The sequence below is a fragment of the Amphiprion ocellaris genome, chromosome 12, assembly GCF_022539595.1.
Source record: "Amphiprion ocellaris isolate individual 3 ecotype Okinawa chromosome 12, ASM2253959v1, whole genome shotgun sequence".
NCBI lineage: Eukaryota > Metazoa > Chordata > Actinopteri > Pomacentridae > Amphiprion > Amphiprion ocellaris.
The window spans coordinates 12,035,336-12,056,555 of NC_072777.1; the positions used below are offsets into that span (position 1 = coordinate 12,035,336).

Consider the following 21,220-nt stretch of genomic DNA (forward strand, 5'->3'; position numbering starts at 1 on the left):
GGAAGCATGGCTCACAATTTCACTGAGGTACTCCCTTTATACTAAATTTAAAAAAAAAAAAACTAAATACTAAACTAAAGATTCGATATCAACCTGTGGGCTACGAAATGCAAGTCCAAACCATGCAAAAATCAGGAGAGGGATGGTTAGCTGATGGGCAGATGGAAGGTTAATGTTTAGCAAATGGAGACAAAATCAGGATGTTAAAAACTAATGGGAAGTTAATGGCCAGATGGAAGAGACACAACTGGAAATTCACCTTAACCGACTGGGAGTTTCGGTTGTTCAATTATTTGTCAGAGCTGGAGCAGCTTTGATTTCAGAAAAAGGTTTATTGGTTGGGTTAAACTTCAGTTAGCGAAGCATATGAGCCGTGCTTTTTAAACAGATTTAAACACGGCAAGTTCTGTCTGAAATGTTGTGATTCGTGTTGGTCGACACAGTTTTTGGTGTACATCAAGGCTTGATTGTGGGCCCAGTTAATTTGAACCTATTTGTGTTTTGTCAGCCAATTATTCTAGGAAATTATACTCAAATTAGATTAGTGTGTTCCACAAATATGTCCACTGTCAGTTAACTTACAGTGCAAATATAATAAATACTGTTGCCTGTATGATGTGAGGCGGTTACTGACCTGCAGTGTAAATATTTGCACTTTATTAACTGTGAATGGCGACCCAGAGGAAAGTAAGAATTTAATAAATGTTCTCAACACTGGATATCATTTTGCAGATTCATCCAGCATCGACCCATTGGTCTGGCCTAAGCGTTGGCTTTTCTTTGCCTGCATAAGTTATTGCACAAAAGTATTTTTTCTTAAACCAGATAGTCTGAACCATTTAAGGGAGGGGTTCTGGCCCTTGCACATATCAAGACAGAAAAAAATTAATCTTGAAAATCTGTGTTGAGCATACAGTATTTTAGTTAGTCTTTGCTGCTTGAGTTTGCCAATTATCTAACCAAACTGCACAGCAGTCATTGCATCATACTAGCTGTATTAACTCAACCAATCAGATTTTTTTTCTGGTACCAAATAACATTCAGGTTAATGGAACTTAATGTTAACTGCTAAACAAATTCCTCTTCTTTTTTCCATCATTATATGAATTTAATTAACACCAAAAAGCTGAAGATCCAAGTCTCAAATTATTTTCAGTTACTGAATGTGTTCCTTAACTAGTCATCCTATTGTTACACTCAGGGGTGGGTGATGGGGCCAAAGACTATAAGAGATCTTTTAAAGAAGTAAGATATAAATACATTACTTTGACATTTTTTTTGTTTTTACTTATCCAGCTTGTAAGGAAGTTGAGGTCAAATCGCAGGGTCCGCCACACTAAGGCACCCCTGTAGGGCCACACAGTGGCAGCTCAGTGGTGAAGGGGCTTTAAATTCCAACCTTCTGATCAGTAACCTTAAATCTGAAACATTGCATCACCACTTTAAAGGTAGAATCATAACCCATAATTTGAGTCATACCTCTCCGACAAAATTACTTGAATTCATGTGATTTGTTGTGCATCTGGTTGTCTGGATGCAAAGCCTGCCACTACAACTCAAGGGATACAGGCCTGACTCACAAATCTCTGCATCCTGTTTTTGCTCAGATTTTATTCATTCATTCTGGAAATTCTGATAAGAGGTGGTGATTCATTTCTGCACTGCTTTGACACTTGTTTTGAAAGTTCAGACACTGCTCATCCCGTCTCATGTTTCCCTACATAGAGGCTGGTCAAGCCACTGTTGTGGCGTCTTTGATTTGACTCAGCTGCCTCTTCACTGAGTCTCTCATCACATGGATGGACTCCAACTCCACTGTCATGAACTGCAGCTGGCAGCAGTAGTCGGCTATCTCATCATTGTCTTTATGGTGTCCTTGTTCTACTCTACGATCAGTTCTCCACCAGCTATAGGTTCTGGCTAGAGTGGCCTTCCAGCTCGCAGCTGACTTCCTGAAGAGCAGAACAAAGACTACCATCCCTAGTACAGGCCAAGGCAGTGAAGATGGAGTCTGTCTGTGGGACAAGAGACTCACTGGAGAGGCAGCTGAATGATACCAAGAATTGCCACAATGAATACCTGGCCAACCTGTCAGCAAAATGAGATGGAACCAGTATATGGACGGGACAGCTTGGTGCTAGCTTGTTAGCAGCAACTGAACTTTTAAAATGAAACACTTACATATTGCAGCCTTGATGATGTAATCTGTATAATTCCTCTGATAATTAGATCATAGGACAAATTACGATCATGGACAATCGTCACACCACCCACCCCTCATTTCAGTGCCACAAGCTAATTCCTGACTTTCTAAAATGGTACTAAACTCTGCTGAATGCTTCTTTAATATCCTTTTTGTCATTGTGGGGTAAAGTGCTAAAAGGCAGCAGATGGTAATAGTTTAGAACCATCCACCGGTAGATTACTGGTAATGTCATTATTAACATGCCTGAGTTGTATTCTGCAGTATAAATGGATAGCTGTGATGTGCGGACGCCACAGTGAGCTAAAGGAGTTATAGGAGGGGGGATGACAGTGCAGAAGAGAAGGATAATTGGATAAAGGATAAATGGATCTCTTACTCTGGGAGGCATCTGTAAACAGCAGTTATGCTTTACTGGGGCCTCTTTCTGTGGCAGCGGTCTCTACAGGAGAGGGTGTACAGAGAAGTCTATTAGCCCGCGAGACACACAGCGGCCATCACAAGGCGTCATAGGCTACACGAGGGAAAAAAAACAACATCCGCCTTGACAAGGCATTTCCCCTCCAGCTCTGTTCACACGGCAGCTAAGAGTTTCTGAATCGTATTTTTTTTTTTACTAAGATCTGATCAGAGCAAACAGTGGAAAAAAAGAAATGGAAATGGAAATTGCATATTATGACAGAGCAGATGTCATGCCTTTAATTCAGCTCACGCTAGAAATAAACTGCAGGGAATCATAAAAGGACATGATATCATTTGGGATTTCTTACTCAGAATTCAGACCTGACATACAGACAGATCAAAAGCAGATCCATATAGATTATGCTCTACAGTAGTACAGTTAGACAAACAAACAGAATATGACCAGATATTTGGATCTGTTAATGAAGTCTTGCAATGTGAACAGAGCTTTAAGTTCATGTTATTTTCCATTCTTAGAAGACCTAATTCCTTGTTAAGACAGACATTTTTCTTGATATAAAGCGGTCCGGTTCATTAAAGGAAAAAGGAAAGAATGCCGAGAGTCCAGTTATCAAGCACCTCGGGTTTATACTGTTTTAAGAGAGATTATCCAATTAGCCCCAGTCTTCTTCCAACACTGAGACAACATGACGTCAAAACAGTCACGAGCACTTCACTCAGACTCAACCAAAAAAAAAAAAGAGAAAACAACAGGGCTTTTTCTTTATGTGAAAATCTGTGAGGCGTTGTAAAGCACAGAAGAAGCACAGCATGAACTGCTGGGGAAAAAAAGAAGGTGGCGAACTGAAAGAAGCAGATGAAGAAAAACCTGAGTGTTGCTACAGAAAGACGTTTACGCTCCCTGTGTTAAAATCATGAGCAGATGTTCGCTGGCCTCAGGTGAGTTCAAATCTTTACTGTCCCACAAAAACATTTTAGCACATTAAATATGACACATACAAACATCCAATAGAAGCTTCAAACCCATTCAGATAATTTGATGAACAAGGTTTTGCTAAATAAAATAAAGATAACTTATGTTATTTCAAGCTTTTCATTCAGTTTTTTAAATTCTTATTTTTAATCTTAGCTTGTTTGGACTATGAATTCCTATTCCTTTCTTGAAGACTAATAAAAGAAACTGTGATAAAGTGGATACAAATTAGACATACATTTTTAGCCCTTAAGAAAGTCGCAATTTTGCAATTAGAAGAATGAAAAACATTCAAGAAGTCCTGTCATTATTTGCAGAAATTTGGTTCAACTGCCACAATATTTCTAGCAAAATTGTCAGATTGGGAGAGTATGTGCCAGATTTAGATTTCTCTGCAACTGTTCTCAATACATAATCTAAATAAAACAAAATAAATACAAAAAACAGCCATACCAGGTGTAATCATTTATGTTGAGCTGTTATCTACCAAAATAACACTATCTGTTCTCAGGAAATGCTGATAACCACAATGTGTTTGTTCTAAAAATATATATATTCAATTCAATTCAATTCAATTTTATTTATATAGCGCCAATTACAGTCAAATTGTCTTGAGATGCTTTACAGAACCAATATGCCTGACCCCCAGAGCAAGCCAAAAGGTGACAGTGGCAAGGAAAACACCCTTTTAAAAGGGAAAAAAAAAAAAAAATATATATATATATACAATATATATAATTTTTAGAATTGTTTCTATCTTTAAAGTGGTCATATTGACAATAAACATTTATTTGCAGCTGATAATCGAAATATAAAAGATAATTTGAAATTATCCTGAAGCTCAGATGATCAGTCTACAGATACGATATATGTCTGGCTTTTTGATCTTGTACTGTTCTTGAAGTGATAGTTGTATCTGAAACACAAGACTGTAAAAATATTCATCTACAATTTAACTGCATTGGATTGATTTGTGAAGCTGATTCTTACCATGTGAGGCAACTGGATGTTAGCTAAGCTGTTGATGAGCGACTGGCTCAGGTTGGCCAGCTCATGCAGCAGGGAGTCGTTCTGCTGTTCGATCACTTTGTTTTCCTCCTCAATGGACTTCAGGTTGGTCTCCATGGTGGTTATCTACCAGACAAGAAATGCAATTATCGGGTGATATTTTACGGTTTTTATCAAACGGAAATAGTGAAGAACAGGGAAATTAGGAGTGAAATCAGTCTCTATTAGAAATCTCGTTAAATGAAGACGTGGTTCTCTGCAGTTAAATTACATTAAGAAATATTTCCATTAAGCTGGCATTATTTTTCAAGATTTTATGTGAATAAGATAACATCATCTGCAAATAAGATGCCGTCAAGCTAACTGAAATGTTTAAGCTATTTTCTCTGTCTTTCTGAAAAAAAATCATTATAATTGCTTTAAAATTTTGCCAACAGAAGTCTCTCTCCTCTTAATACATCCATTCATTACTCCCCCAAGGAAGGTGGCGGAGTTATGTGATGTTGTCCTTCTGTGAATCCGTCTGTCTGTGCACAACATTACTCAAAAAGAATAATGAATTTGGATGAAATTTTCAGGGAGGGTCAGAAATTACACAAGGACCAAGTGATTAGATTTTGGCAGTGATACAGCTTATAGTCTAGATCCACGGATTTGTAAAAGATTTCTGTATCATAAGAAAACGGCACAGCGTCACTGTAACTATGATACTATGATTGCGATCCTACTACAAATCCACCGGGACTTATCCGTTGGAAATGATACAAGGAACAATTGATGAAATTGTGGGGGTGTTTTTGAGTGCCATCACTTCCCGCCGCCTGGTACATATTTAGGTCACATGATTCAGTATCCGTACTTAACGTACACATGCATAACACACGTTTGTGCTCAGCGCAAGGTAATTTTTTTTATTAAAAGTTTCATCTGTCGGAAATGATACAAAGACTGAGCAGCCTTGGCGGAGTACTGTGTTCTGTGAGTGCTTTTCTTGTTTTCTATATTCCACCTAATCTTCATTAGCGACCCGGGGAGGGGTGGGGGGTGTGGGGGGTGTGTGGTGGGGGGTGGGGGGTGTTCTTGACTCAGCTGATTCAGGGTGAAGGCAGAGGACATCCTGGACAAGTCACCAGTCTATCGCAGGGCTACACAGACAGACAAACAAGCACTCTCACATTCATACCTATGGACAATTTAGAATCACCAATTAACCTCAGCATGTGTTTGAACTTTGGGAGGAAGCCAGAGTACTCAGAGAGTACTCAGAGAAAACCCATGTATACACAGAGAGAACATCGCAATGCAGACAGATCCCAGGCAGGGGACGTGAACTAGGGATCTTCTAGCTGCGAAGCGACAGTGTTCACCACTGAGATGTATTAACTGTATGTATTGAGAATAATTGCTTAGTGAATTCATTTGTGTTTTGTGCTAGTAGCATAGCCACATACTTGTCATTAGAGAACATACACAGACCGCATCTTACTTGTGTCCTCAGTTTTATCATGTCCGACTCCACTTGATTGTTTGACTCGTTCAGATCTTTGATTTCTTCATCCAGCTGTTTGATTTCTTCATCGTTTTCGATGCCTGAGATATAAAACATGTTTAATAGTACATTTCTTCTTGCACACCAAAGAGTGTCATTTATTCTCCTTTTTTAATTCAACATCTCATCTCCTTTCAAAGTTATTATGGATATTAAATCAATTTCAGATTGAATATTTCATAAGATTTAATTGTTCGGTTTTCTGAACGCCAACCTTTGCTTGCTCTTTGCTTGATTGTCAGCATTTCCACGCCACTCATCCTGGCCTTCTTCATGGCTGAGGTGGCACGGGGACAACCGGAGAGACTGCAATAAAATACACACATATCAACCAAATCTTGACTGATTATCTAGCTGCTGCAAGTTTCCAAGCCATGCTAGATGATTTTCACAGAAATAAAGCGGCATCAATGACTGCACAATTTCGAAAATGGTTATCAGGAAAGGCAACATGTAAAGTCAGGGGGACAAAAATGACACATTATTTTTCTGATATTTAGCCCTAAAATCTTATCTTTTAATGATTTGCACCCACAGACTGTCTGCAAAGATGAACTTAGCAACCGCGATGTCACCTGTTGGTTTGTGACTTACTGTTCTGAAGGCTAGAGTTTGGCATTTTAAATCACCATCTTGGAATTTTGAAACCAGGCGTAACAAATGAGGGGTGGAATCGACTGAGAACTTGAGGACCCTATGCATGATGATACTGAAATGACCTGTCAATCACAAGGTAGTCATGCCCTAAAACATACCTGTCTTTATTGTCTGCTTTACTCTAAAGAACATAACTTACAGATTGAACACCATACTTTACTGAAGCAACTGAGACCTGAAACTCCTCAGGAAAATTTTGACTGCGGTAAGAAATCAAGTGAGAATTAGGGTCATCTTGTCATAGACTTCTGTATAATCCCACTTCTTTTTGCAACCAGATGTGTTGCCCCCTGCTGGCTGTTAGAAAGAATGCAGGCGTAGTTCACTTTAGTGCTGGCTTAATTTTTCAGACCCAGATGTTACATGCATGTTTTGTATAAAGTCTATGATAGACGCTTAAGACACAGGCTCGGGATTACGTTTTTTTTTTTTTTAACAATCATTAAAACAAAGCAGAAATGGTTCAGCCTACCTCCGGTGAGTCAGGAAGCTCCCACTGACGTGTCCTGAGCCATCACATCCCGGAGTCGGACAAGACATGCCATCTGTCTTCCCAGATTTCCAGACGAACTGTGGGCCATTGACATAGCTGTCCTTCTGCCTCTTTGCCGCCAGGGGGCAGCCTGATGCACTGCGATGAGAGGCATACTTTCCCGTCACGTGACCCTGTCCATCACAGCCGGGGACTGGACACCTGAGAGGATGAACAAACGCAGAGGTCTTTGTCTGCTTTTTCAGGGAGAAACAACATCAACAACATCCCAAACTGTAGCGAACAAAGTCTGCTATCTGTGTGCAAGAAGTTTAGTAGACATAATAACCACTCTGGCAACCAGTTTGCATGTCCTCTGGTTGTCAGAATTACAGATTAACAGTTTGTGATGACAGTGTAGCTTTTTAGACAACTACACACAGTATATGTTCAGCTAACTAATCTGTCTTGTTTGCTGTCACATCCATGTGGCTGTAAGTAGCAATTATTCACAACACTGATTAACCTTCCAAATACGTTCTCCTGTTTTTCTTAATTGTTTGCTCTACAGAAAACCATTGCATTTCCTATAATCCCAGGGTGACATGACTGAAGTCATTTTATCCAACCACTAGTCAAAATGTAAGTTTACTATGATGTTAGATCAAATAAAGCATCAAATCCTCACATTTATGAACCTGGAGCCATCAAATGTTTGGAATTTTGTAAGTAAAATGCGAAAAAAAAAAAGTATTTTCTCCTGATAAATTTACCAAATAATTTTTTCAGTTAGCTCAAGTTAATAGACTCATCTGAAGCAGCACAATACATTTTAGGATGATTTCAAGGACATTTGAGCATATTTTGCGCTACATTGTGATTGTACTACTGTTTAGTTTATATTACATTCACTCCAGGAGAGGAGAATAGGAAAAATGGCATATCGTGTGTTCTACTTCACTAGTTGTACTGTTTTTCAGTTTTATTTTTGCTCATTTTTGCTGTACTTGTTATTTATTTATTCATTTATTATTAACTGTTGTTTGATTGGGCGCATGCACTGACAGGATTGCTGCTTAATTTTTGTACACAAAGAGGTTGTACATTGTGCAGTGATAATAAAGGAATTCAGTTCTATTTCACCTCAGGAATATTCAGCATCAGTCTGTGGCTGCTACCCTTGTAATCAGGCCAGATATGACCATATTATTTGTATGGCGTTCTATCTTTTGTAGTAAGTGAAACCATCCCAGAAACAATATGTAGCTCCTTTTTTATTTACCCTAAGTAAATATTTAATTGGCCACTATTAATAAAATTATTGGATTTTATTTAGATAAATTCAGCAATTTGCAGGTGTTTTTGTCAAAAGTGATGTACGAAAATGACATGAACACATCACTGAGGAATCTAGTAATAATTTAAAGAAAATCCTTCATCAGGAATGTATGGTTCAATAGCAACACCAAACACATATAATGTAACTTAATCACAGGCAACTAAATGTTGATTATGATGGATCATCTGTCTGCTGCAAGTGTTCACTCTCTGCAAGTTGACTGTAATTGGAATTAACTGCAGCTGAGGCGGAGTGGAGGGAAGAAAATCAATCTAAAAACTGAAAATGATGGACTGATGCTTGGTGTATAGTGCAGCTTGGAGTTACTGGGCTAAAACTGTTCTCCACGGCACACTTTAGGGCTGTTTTTATGGAAGGAGGAAAGGAGGGAGAGAGGACTCTGAGTCACCATTCACCTCTTCACCTACATCCTCCTCCCCCTCTCTTCCGAGATCTCCAGGTCACAACAGTGCAGCGAAGAGCAGGACAAACACCGCTCGCTCTGCAGATGACACTTCCTCAGCTTCCAGACGCTTGGCTCTGCCTCCTGCATCCCAAAACGCCCTTCGCAGTGACATTTGGGCTGATTAGAATGAGCCAAGCGTCCGCAGGCCGCTCCCCAGCCGAGCTCAGGTTAAGCTTAATTATGATTCCACTGTTAATGATGATGGTGGATGGAACAGAGGTGGCAGCAACAGCTGGCTGCAGACTGACACCAGCTGAACTTTAGATTATTCACAAGGTCGTATTGGCTTAACATTATGGCTGCGCTTTAACACAAATGTCAAACGCTCACTAGTGCTAACCTTTACTGGACTTGGCCTGCTGGGAGCGGGAGGTGAAGCGCAGGACTGACCACAGCTCTGTGTTAAAATATTCTTTGCTAAAGTTAGAAAGGTCAGCGTACACAGGCAGCATTCTAAGAGAGGGAAGACAGATGAATCTGTCATTAACACGACAAGGCCTTCACTGTAGAGAGACCGAGACATGTTTTAACACATAAAAATACCCCGATTTAAATAATATTTTGTGTCTGAAAAGGTTTTTCATCAAGGAAAGGTTAACAAACCACTGACACATTTTTGAAAGCACATTACTCCTCCTGCATTATAGATCCCACCTAGGATCTATATTGTTCATTTCAAAAGTTTAAGAGCGAGATACAATAATAAAATAAAAAATCCACTTCTAGTAAGTTTGAATTTTCCACATTACACATGTGCACATGGATCATTATTTTAACTAGTTGTGATTAGTTGTGTTTGTGTTTATATGTGTTAATCAGAGATTTAAGTTGAATCAGAGAAACTTTCCTCAGCCAGTGACAGCCTTCTAGTCTCAAACTTTGCACTTAAGTCAGTCAGTTTTACAATTCGATTCTGATTGTTGGTGTCACAATTTGGTTCAGAATTCCATTCAAAACAATTCTTGAATCAATAAATATAGGCAGGAGCACCATGTCTTGGACTCTTGCCCTTTGATTGAGAATCTCAGCAGATAAGAATTCTTACAGTGGCAAGCATTCACATGAGTTAACTAGAAAAGCACTCAGAGAGCGCAGTACTCTGCCAAAGCTGTTCATTCACCCTTACAGCATTGTCAGAAATGCAGCATTTTTTTTTTTTTTTTTTTAAAAGAAATGCAGCATTTGTTAATTAGTTTTTGATTATCAAAAATCATGGCAACATAGAATGTGGCCATTTAATATAGATGTACACACAAACAAAGTGACCTTGCGCTGAGTACAGGCGTGCGTTATGCATGTGTACGTTATGTACTGATACCAAACTGCGTGACCTAAAAATGTAGCAGGTGGCAGGAAATACCCCCACAATTTAATCAATTGTTCCTTGTATTATTTCCGACGGATAAGTCTTGATAAGTCTGCAACGGTTGATCTGTAATACGATCGCAATTATGTGATCGTCAGCAGGCAGCTGACGTAGTGTTCACTTGTAATCATAGTTACAGTGATGCTGTGCCGCTATCTGGCAATGATGCAGAAGTCTTTAACAAATCCGTGGATCCAGGCTATAAGCCACATCACTGTCAAAATCTAATCAATTGGTCCTTTCTGACTTTCCCTGAAAATTTCATATAAATCCGTTAATCCGTTTTTGAGTAATGTTGCTAAGAGCCAGACAAACCAGCGCAGATTGTCACATAACTCCGCCGCTTTCCTTGGCGGAGTCATAAGAACAAGACATATCTAAATGGAGGGAGGCTTTGACATAGTATTTATCCAACCAGTACATAAAAATATACAAAAACCGTTCAACCTGTTTTGTTAACTATATCTATTAATATGTATGCCTATCGTTTCTATACATTTTGTATTTCCAGTACTAACATGGGCCTTTATCTCAGCTGCAGATGTCTTTACTTGAAGCAGGCTGGTATTAGAGGCAGGTCTTTATGTCTAATTTCCTCCATTTGATAAGTAGAATTGATCATATTTAAGTGTCATTTTGAGCTGCTCCCTTTTGCCTTGTTAAAGCTACTTTACTACCTTGTAATAAGAACATGGCTCTTTGTGTCACTATTTCAGTGGACAGAAACCTTTCATTACTGTACAGAGCCTTTGTTGTGAAGTAGACATTGTGTTACCTGGCATGCACATTATATCACAGGTACCAGCTGTTTATCCACTCTGGTTTTCCCCGGGCCTGTATTTGGAGGCCGGAGTTCTTGCAATTTATACTGTCTCCTCAAAAAATGCTGTAGTTGTCGTGCGAAAAAGTGTCTGTCTGCTAAAAACTGCCATCTACAGAAACATGAGTTGCTTGATAAAGAAGTACTAGCCAGTTTATATACATCTAAAGTTTTTTTTTTTTTTCTGGATAAAGCAGTCATAAAGAAATCATCTCTTTCCCAATTATCCTTATATTAATAAATGATGACGGTACATGCCACAATGCCATGTACATGATTGTACCTGCTCTCTGCCCTACATTATAACCAATCCAGTTCTTTTTACCAGCTGAGATACCTTTAAAGGACCAATTTCCCTCATACAGTACAGTTGTCCATCTGCCTAAAAGCGATTGCAGCCCTTGGTTTGTGGTTGAAATGTTAATAGTGCATCAAAATGACTTGAGTTCCTTCACAAGGATTATATTGTAAAGATAATATCCTGCAGAATAATTGCAAAAGAGATTATTTCTTCATTTCAGATATTAAATTAATCCCTAAATCATGCTAATTACAGTCTATAGTTTCCAAATACAAACAAAGATATTCGACATATCAAACACACAGAGCCCAAACACCGGAAAACCTACTATAGCATTGCCTAGAAATGTAAATGTCAGGGCTGATTATGTTATTAATTCTCATTTGAATGTATAAAATTATATTTTGTCCAATTTTTGGCGTGGTGCGGTAGTGCAAATGAGTAGAGGTGTAACTCTAACCAAGACCCAGAACAGATAAGTAGCACATCCTGATAGGCAGCAAAAATAAAACATCACCTATATTTGGAAAAGACAACCACACTCCTGGCTCATGTCAGACACTTACAGCACATACAGCACTTGGCAAATAAAGATTCTATTCAATTCATATTCAAAGGATATGCCGGTGATGATGCACTGCACTTCCACAAGGGATGGGACACTGGGAGAACAACTGTTTTTAAGGAGAAGTGGTTGAAACTGAAGCAGGAAATTAGTCCTTCGTATGGGTCGAGATCCAAAAACAACGGATCCTACAGTTCCAGCAGCACAGTAATGTCGTTCATTAGACCTTCCATACCTGGTAAATGGCCCCGTCTTTCAAACTCCATGCAGCCAGTTGGTAATTCAGGCCTTCTGAATGATACTGAAGTTATTTTCTTGTACTTTTAAATGTTCCCACAGAGCAACAGAATATGTACAGCTGTAGGTTTAGTTTGTATAATGAGTGTAAAATGGGTGGATTACCCTTAAATTTACTTGTAATGTTATGAAAAGCATTATTTACCAAGTCTGGAGGTTTCAGATGGCAAACGTTCTGATATACTTTTTAGCTCTACAATTTAGGGTTGTAACTAATAATTATTTATCATATTTGTACGTTTATCATTACTTATCTTGTTTTGTCCAACCAATCCACAGACATTCAAATTTCAATTCGTAAATTTCTACATTGGAGAAACTGCACCTAGAGAATTTTTGCCATTTTCCTCTTTAAAAAAAAGCTTTAGCAGTAAATTGCTTTTACAGAATAATTGATGATTATTTTTTGTAATTTGATTAATTGTTGCAGCTGTAATGCATGAACATACCAGAGTTTAAATTTTTTATTGAATAGTTGACAGTCGTAATTTAAACACACTGATTATATTGACTCAAATTTTTGTTTCTTTTACTCTAAAATGGCTGAATTTCTTTCCCTTGAAGTAACGATTAGTTCACTTAAAATACTGAAATGTGCCTTAAATTAGTGAAATTATATACTGAAATGAACACCTCTGACTATCTCTTATTTCTAGCCACACCACAGACTGCTTGGCTTTAACTGGGTTATGTTTTGATCTTGGACTCAACACCTCTCAGCCTCTGTATTAAAGCCATAAATTATCTGGAAGTCTTACTTGATTGGCTCCTGGTCGTCCTTGTCCTCTTTGCTGTGGAGGATTTTGATGCCACTTTTCTTGGCTCGTGGACATCCGGACAGACTGCAGGACAGAAGACAAATTTCACACAGATGAGTAGTGAAGTGCTGAATGTGTTTGTTGTTGGATCATTTTGGCTGCAGACAGTTGTAGTGTGGATGGTTGTTACTGTACCTCCTGTGGGAGGCGTAGTTTCCGGTGATGTGTCCAGATCCATCACAGCCAGGGGTTGGACACCTGACGAACACACATGAGAATTAAACATCAAAACTTTGTCTTCACATGATGTATGTTTGAATAACACTAAGACAGCAATGTAAGAAATATTGAATAGGCACTGATTTGTACTTTGGGTCTTTTTGACCACAGGATTGACCCCCACATGGAGTTGATTGCTTGATTTTTAAACGCTAAGAACAACACACAAATGATAAGCTGACTTTGGAGACTTACTTGAGTTCTTGTGAGTTGGTCGTCATCATCGCACGGATGTTCTTGTCGGCCAGCTGACAGCTCGACAACCTGCAGAAGAAGAAGACATTAGAAGTTACTGTAATGGCATGAGCAATTGTACTTCGTATAGATTGTGACATTTATGATTTTCACAAAATAAAATGGGAAACTTTGAAACCTTTTTGAGAATAAAATATCACTTTCTTTATAGCAATGAAATGACCAGCATTATACAATAATTTGCCTGAAGAAAATGACCCTGAGGCTGCTGAAACCAATGAAATAATGTGCAAGAGGAAGCAAATTTTAAACTTCATGGAGGAAAAGTGATAGAAATGTGCAAAGAAGGACACATAAGCGGAGCAATGTTGTATATAAAGTCCAATGCAGCGAAGAGTGAACAGACTTGTACAGTGGAGAGGCTAAACAACAGCTTCACAAGCGGATGGCTCAACACAGGAGAACCAGCTCCTCAGGACAAGACTCAGTTCACCTCTATCTGAGGGATAGAGGACATTCCTTTGAGGAGAGTAATGTCCACATTTTGGACAGAGAGGACAGATGGTTTGACAGAGGAGTGAAGGAAGCCATCTATGTCAAACTGGAACAGCCATCTCTAAACAGAGGAAACTGGCATGTCCCATCACCATGTCGTTGCTGATGGACCACCTGGTTTTACAACAATTCACACCTGGAGGCATGTGAGTAGTGGCTCGTTAATGGGAAGAGAAGTCCAGTTGATTTTTACCGAAGCATCTACAATCACCATGACCTGGATGACTAAGAATCTTCACAGACATCTCAACACATTTACAATGCAAATAAAATGCATTTTAAATATATTACAACTTTAGAGTTGGTGAAATCAAATTAGCATTAAAAACAGAGTACTGGCACAAACAATACCTGTACTGTGTTTCAATACCAGTAGCTACAGTTTGTACAACTATAGCTGCAATTTTGCAACTTTCCATCTTGACTCAAAATATCTTTTGTGTGTGTTAAACCCAATCCCTTGTATTCTGTTACTATCCAACTCTTTATCTTCAACATCTTTAAAAAAAAAACCAAAAAACATATATATATATATATATATATATATATATATATATATATATATATATATATATATATAATATATATATATATATATATATATATATATATTTATATATATATATATATCATCAACCATGATTTTTAAGCTTTTTAAAATTTTACACGTGCAAAAGTTACAGATTGATAGTGTGATGAGCGGTGAAAAAACTCCCATGAATAAAATGTGATCAGGACACCGCAATGCACAGAAAAGGCGTGAATCCCATTTAGGGAACATAATTAAGTTTTTACATGCAGCTGTTTGAATCACTCAAATCTCACGTAGGTACGTTGTTATTGATAGACTGTTAATGATGGATCGAAGCCTCCAGTTTCAGTATGACATTTCTAGTTTTTGCACTTACAGAGCCACAGTGGGGGAACTGAATTAACCTAGTCAATGAATCATTGATGAAAACGATTTCTGCCAGCCGGAACAGTTAATACCAGTTTGTCCACCTGCTGTCCTTCAGCTCCTCAGAAGCTGTTCATAGACATGGAGTTGGTGTGAATGTTTGTGTAATACTGCAACCTCCAGTGGAGAAACATCACAACTATAACAATAAACTGTGACTCTGAATTTGTAAGGTTGTTGCTTCAAGCTCTTTTGTTGTTTGCATTTTTATTTTTATTCAGGTATCTTTCTACTGTATTTCCTCCATTTAAATGGCAGCTGCTGGATCACTTGAAGTAACATGAAGTTTATTGAAGTTCCTCCAGCTCTGGCTGAAGATTCGGAGGCATCCTATGACCTGAGTGTGCTCGCTGACAGCTGTGCGACAGTGTCCTGTCTGTTGTTTCGGGGTGTGACTGGGTCTTACGTGATGAGCTCCTTCTTGCTCTCCTTGCAGGGCGGGTATTTGTGGTGTTTGGGGCTGGGCATGGTCACCTCGGCCGGGTAGCGCTGCTCGTCCAGCAGGTCCTGGAAGGGATCCAGCTCGTCGCTCTGGTGTAGGGACGAGAAATAAGCCGACTACAGCACGTTACTACACGCTCATTGTTCACGTAGTTACACAAAGTACAAGTTTGAGACAGAGGTTAGAACTCAGGCTTGTGCAAGGAATATACATCTCACTGTGCTATTTAGTGCAGTGTTTTACTCATTTTTCTCATTTTCTTCAATGCCAGTGAAGTGAAACACCTGCACTGGAGAGAGGCAAACTAGTTCTGTCCTCAATGGATCAGCTTCTGATTAAATTTCCCGAAACTCTAATGAGATGTACTGCACCTGTTCTCTCCAACATCTGAGCATGCACTTTTGAGGTAAATTAAGAAATTAGGTGTGTTTAACAACAATTTCAGAACCAGTTTCTAAATCATGTGTGTTCCTGTATATGCCTGTGATGTGTGCTTCAGTGTTGCATGTTTTAATTAACACAGCATCATGACATCTTCACTAACAACCTCGTTTTATTATTGCTCTGTGTGCTTATTACCTGTTTAGATTAAGACTTTAATTTTAGATTTTAGACTTTAATTCTAATTTTGAGTGCAGACGCCACAGATTGCCCAATTAAATAAATGCATAAAGTAGGTTGAAAATGAGAAAACTTTTCTCTGTTTGCAGCTACACCTCAGCAAAATGATCACTAAACACTTTATGTGTATATTAATAGGTTTTCAGCCTAATTAAAATGTATCAAAGTGTCTCTGGCACTGCTTTTGACTTATGTGTTGTAGCAATAATGTGTATTTGATGGCAAGATTGAGTTATTCTTAGCTTACATACAATAAGTAAAGCCCAATCGTGTCACTATTAACTGAGCACTTTATGTTTGTTCATTACAAGGGAAACACTTTTTATAAGACCACTAACTTGTTCACAATAATTCAGTAAAATGAACACATTAAATACAATCTTAACCAAAAAGATTTTTAAGAAATGTTGATGGCTGTTTAGTTTTCGCCGCAGAGATTATTAAGTCCTCGGGAGCTTGATTCAATATTTCATCAATTGAGAAGTTTTTAAGAATTACTAAAAACTCTACCTCAGCCCGTAGGAACTGTTACAGATTCCTCTGCAAACAAAGCTAGAACTAGGACATCATGGAAAACTAGCACTGAAGAGACAGAAAGAAATAAGTAGAAACCTTCCTCACATCGGCTATAAAAAACCATCGTTATCTGCACGTAAAATGAAATAAGCTCTTTGAAGTATGCGCAATAAAGGTAAAAATTCTGATAAAACTTTCTGCTCCCCATCCATCATCACACACCACACCACTACAGTATAATAGCACACAGTACAAATTTTGATATATTTTTAATATATGGTAGACACTTTTGCACTTTTTACAAACCTTTTCTGTGACAGTATTACAATGCTCAAACACTATGTTGTTATTATAACTGTGTTGTTGTGACAATGACAATAAAGTATTGAATTGAATTGAATTGAATTGAATTGAACACTGATTCTTACAGCTGGATAAAATAATGTGTGAGCATATCTCTACATTTATATCCTAAAGCATGTAGTTTGGGCTTTAAATAAGAATTCCCCAGTTTCTATAGATCATTTTAGGTTGTGTTGGTAAATGCACAAAAAACTCTTCTGTTATGCAAAAAGATTTTTTCTCATTCTTAATGAAGCCCTCCATACAATTTTTAGACACACGTTTTATAAAACATTTGACCCTTTTTTGAATTGATCTATGACCTAAGAAATGTGAATCAGTAGAGTGGGCATTAACAGATCTACAGGGGGACAATATTTATACATTTAAGATAGGTGAAATGTGCTTTTTAGTATTTATTATTCAGCTAAATGTTAATTTTATCTCATTCTTCTTTAAAGTCATTGGTAAGGTTTTCAAAAAACATGCTTTCTTTTATGATTTAAACCCAAACTATAGACTAAACAAGGACATTTTTTTTTTCATTTTCTTTATCTCAGTGTGTATCTGTTTGTTTTTATGCTTAACTAAAGTGCTCTTCAGGTACCTGTTAATATTTTAAATATTTTCCTCTAAATGAAATGGAAAATTCTATTTAAAATGTTCAAGGTGAACTATTGATGTATTATTTTGACAACTAATTAGAAGAGTTTGTGTTTTGCAGAAATTTCATTTCTTAATGTGATTATACACTGATCAACCACAGCATTAAAACCACCTGCCTAGTATTGTGTAGGTTCATGTATGTGCTTTGTCAACACGTTAGCCTGGACTGTATAGGCCTCTGAAGGTGTCCAGTGGTACAAGACATTAGCAGCAGATCGTTTATATCCAGGACATGGTGAGGTGGGACCTCTATGGATCTGACTTGTTTTTTCAGCACATTTCATCATATTGAGAACCGAGTAAATTTTCAGGTCAACAAGTCATCAACTTTAACTCTTTGTTCATGTTCCTCAGACTATTCTGAATAGTTTTTGCAGTGTGGCAGGGAGCTTTATCTGGTTGACAGAGACCGCTGGCTTCGGTGGAAACTGCTGCCAAGAAGGGACGTACGTGGTCTACATTAGCGTTTAAGCAGGTGCTACATCTGAGAGTAACATCCTCATAAATGTAGGACTCAAAGTTTCTCAGCAGATCATTGGTCACACTGCCTCCACCGGCTTGCCTTCTTCCCAAAGTGTATCCTGCTGTCATCTCTTCCCCAGGTAGACACACTCGGTCGGCCACACAATGCAATAGAAAACACGATCCATCAGACCAGGACACCTTCTTCCATTGATCCAAGGTCCAATTCTGATGCTCATAGGCTCACTGTAGGTGTTTCAGTGGTCAACAGGCATCAGCATGGGCACTTTGATTGGGCTGCAGCTATGCAGCCTCATATGCAGCAAGTGCTAGTGTACCTCTTCACTGGAATCAGACCACATGATGAACCTTCCCTCTAATCAATAAACCTTACACACTCATGACTTTGTCACTGGTTCACTGGTTGTCCTTCCTTGGATGACTTATGGTGTTAATCCCTACATACAGGAAACGCCACACCCTGCTGTTAGGATGCTCTCATCCAGTTGTCTATAGCCATCACAATTCAGTTCTTGTTAAAGTCTCAGGTCCTCATGCTGCCTATTTTTCCTCCCTCAAACACATCAAGTTTAGCAGACTGTTGACTTGCTACCGAACATAATCCCTCCCTTGACAGGTGTAACTGTAACAAGATAATCAATATCATTCTCTTCAGTGCTTTTAATGCTGTGGCTGATTGGTGTTTATCTTGTGTTTGATGGTACGTGTATGACAGGCCATGAGAGACATATTTGCATTGGTTGAAAGCTGATTTCCAGATAAACATTGTCCCGCTTTTAGTGTAACAATCCGTATGCAAAGATGATCATTTCAAATAAGCTATTAGTTTCCCTCCATGTAGCATCTGTAAAATGCCTCCAGTGTGCCCAGCATTGGGTGATTCTTCACGGGTGAAATGTAACAGCACCAGTTAACCACTCCAAACTCTTTCTGCGGCAGTTGGACTTTGTGAACAAAAAGCTTTTGTGGCTAAGAGCACTGCAGTCTGCTCTGCAGTCCACACATCACACCTCCTCAGTCGGGAGCAGAAATCGTTCAGGACTGTCTGGAGAAAATCCCATCAGCCGCTGAGCTCCAGGCTCCGGCCTCCTCTGCAATGTCGTGCTTCATTAACAAACGCAATTACTCTCCTGATTAAAACCTTTCACTTCAGTGCTCTAAATCCAACGAGGCAAATGTAGCAATTTGCTGCATGGATTGCTCTGTGTGATATCAGATCTGTGAGGATTTAAAGCGTGCAGATGATCTATCATGTTTTACTTATGTATTAGCGCTGTAATTCAGTATTTTAATGCACCGTGCTCGAGCTCCTGAAGCGTTCATTTAAACAGCCGTGGAGTCGATGCAGTGCTTCTACTGTCCACATGGGAGCACACTGAGCCCACTGGAGAGTCTGTCTGCATCCACCCTGTCATCCAGGGTTACTATCCAACTGCACACTGAAAATTTGGATTAACATTAAAGATGAAAATAAAAATTCTTACTTTACTCCTACTCACAAACTTGGGGGAAAAAACATTTATTACACTTATTTTGTCTCTGGAGTTTGTTCAGATAGATCCTAGTTTATTGTTGCTGTGCACAGACCGTTCGGAGGGGCTGCACCAAGTGTGAGCAGCTTTGATGAATAGCAGAAACAATATTTATAATTCAAAATAAGGTAGTTTTCACCTGGTATTTTCATTTGATGAGAACATTTAAGAGTGTATCAGAACTTTGTGTTTTCTTCCTCAAGGCTTTTGCATTTTTCAGGGGTGCAAACAATAAGAATAAAGCTGATTGATTTATTTTTCTTTGATGTTGTATTGTGTTATTTATCTGATGTATCTCGTCTAACAGCAGCAGAACCTCTTTCCTGCTCCAATATTATCCAACATTATCTTATCATATAATTAATCTTATGCTATTTGCCGCTGGAGATATGACAGATTTCATACAAACCCTAACCCTAACATCACTGAGATAATGAGGTAATAATTGTAGCATAAAGGTTTGTTTCTGAATGAATGTTCCTGCTAAGAGCACACGTGATTAATCATGTGATCACCTGGGAGCTGCTCCTTCAAGTTCGCTCATGCACTTCACATCTTGGTAAACGTGTCTTAACGAAGAACACAGTGACAACATTTCTTCATTTCTTTAAAAAGCCAATCAACCAACATCTTCTGAAAGGTCTTTTCCTTTTATTCATCAGGGTGCAGTGGTGAAGTATTTCTGTTTGGTGGCTCCAGGGTGAGGAATAACAACACAGACCCTGTTTTGATGTACAATTTTGGCAAGCACCATCATTCTGTGCCATTTTGATGCCTTGGGTTGGTGGAGTTGTACATGCACACATACTAAACCCTTCCAAACTCACAAAATTTCCTCTTACATATGTAAAGTGATGCAAAAATTATGCGCACCACCAGCAACCGGCAGTACGCCCTCGCAAAATAAGTCCACAACTTCTCCACGGTGCTTTTCTGCTATGCACCAGAGAACAAGCATCCCTTTAAAAAGCTTATAAACCCTAATCATCTCTTAATCTATGCATGCACCCATAATATAAACTCTGGGTTCCTTAAGTCTCTCAATTTCATGCTTCAAATTATTCTTACTTTTCATGATTAGGGGACAGACTGCCTAAAGATATCTGAAATCAAGTGGTTAAAGCCCTTAATCATAACTGTAAGGCCAGCGCGTGCAGCATGAGCAACATTTAGAGTTTGTGTGTGGCTGAAAAATAATTCAATTTTTACCCCTTCCTGTTACTCATTCAGTGCACTTGATGCTTTAATCTTCAAATTAAAAATGTAAGTCAAACATGTTAAAGTATGGAAATCATTCCCAAAAATCCATTAATCTGTGTCAGAGTAAATATTAATCAGCGTCCTGCTGTGGTACTTTGGATATAAACTCACTGCTGCAGACTGATCTGCAGGATCTCCTTTAAATATAAGTCATGTGAACAGGCTGGGAAATAA

The 21,220-nt window shown here is 38.5% G+C and overlaps 1 protein-coding gene across 4 annotated transcripts in view; it reads right to left on the reverse strand.

The window, feature by feature from the left end:
• Positions 1 to 21,220, reverse strand: part of myt1la (myelin transcription factor 1-like, a) — a 95,865-nt gene that overhangs the window by 4,047 nt on the left and 70,598 nt on the right. For 2 of the 4 annotated variants that reach the window (XM_035947028.2, XM_035947027.2), the window contains 9 exons: positions 15,591 to 15,742; positions 13,672 to 13,740; positions 13,393 to 13,455; positions 13,198 to 13,281; positions 7,286 to 7,507; positions 6,371 to 6,462; positions 6,094 to 6,197; positions 4,590 to 4,733; positions 2,583 to 2,645 (listed from right to left, as the gene is read on the reverse strand). In XM_035947028.2, coding sequence (XP_035802921.2) covers positions 2,583 to 2,645; positions 4,590 to 4,733; positions 6,094 to 6,197; positions 6,371 to 6,462; positions 7,286 to 7,507; positions 13,198 to 13,281; positions 13,393 to 13,455; positions 13,672 to 13,740; positions 15,591 to 15,742 — 993 coding nt within the window. The remainder of the gene's footprint in view (positions 1 to 2,582; positions 2,646 to 4,589; positions 4,734 to 6,093; positions 6,198 to 6,370; positions 6,463 to 7,285; positions 7,508 to 13,197; positions 13,282 to 13,392; positions 13,456 to 13,671; positions 13,741 to 15,590; positions 15,743 to 21,220) is intronic. The other 2 variants (XM_035947029.2, XM_035947030.2) reach the window with 2 other exon arrangements.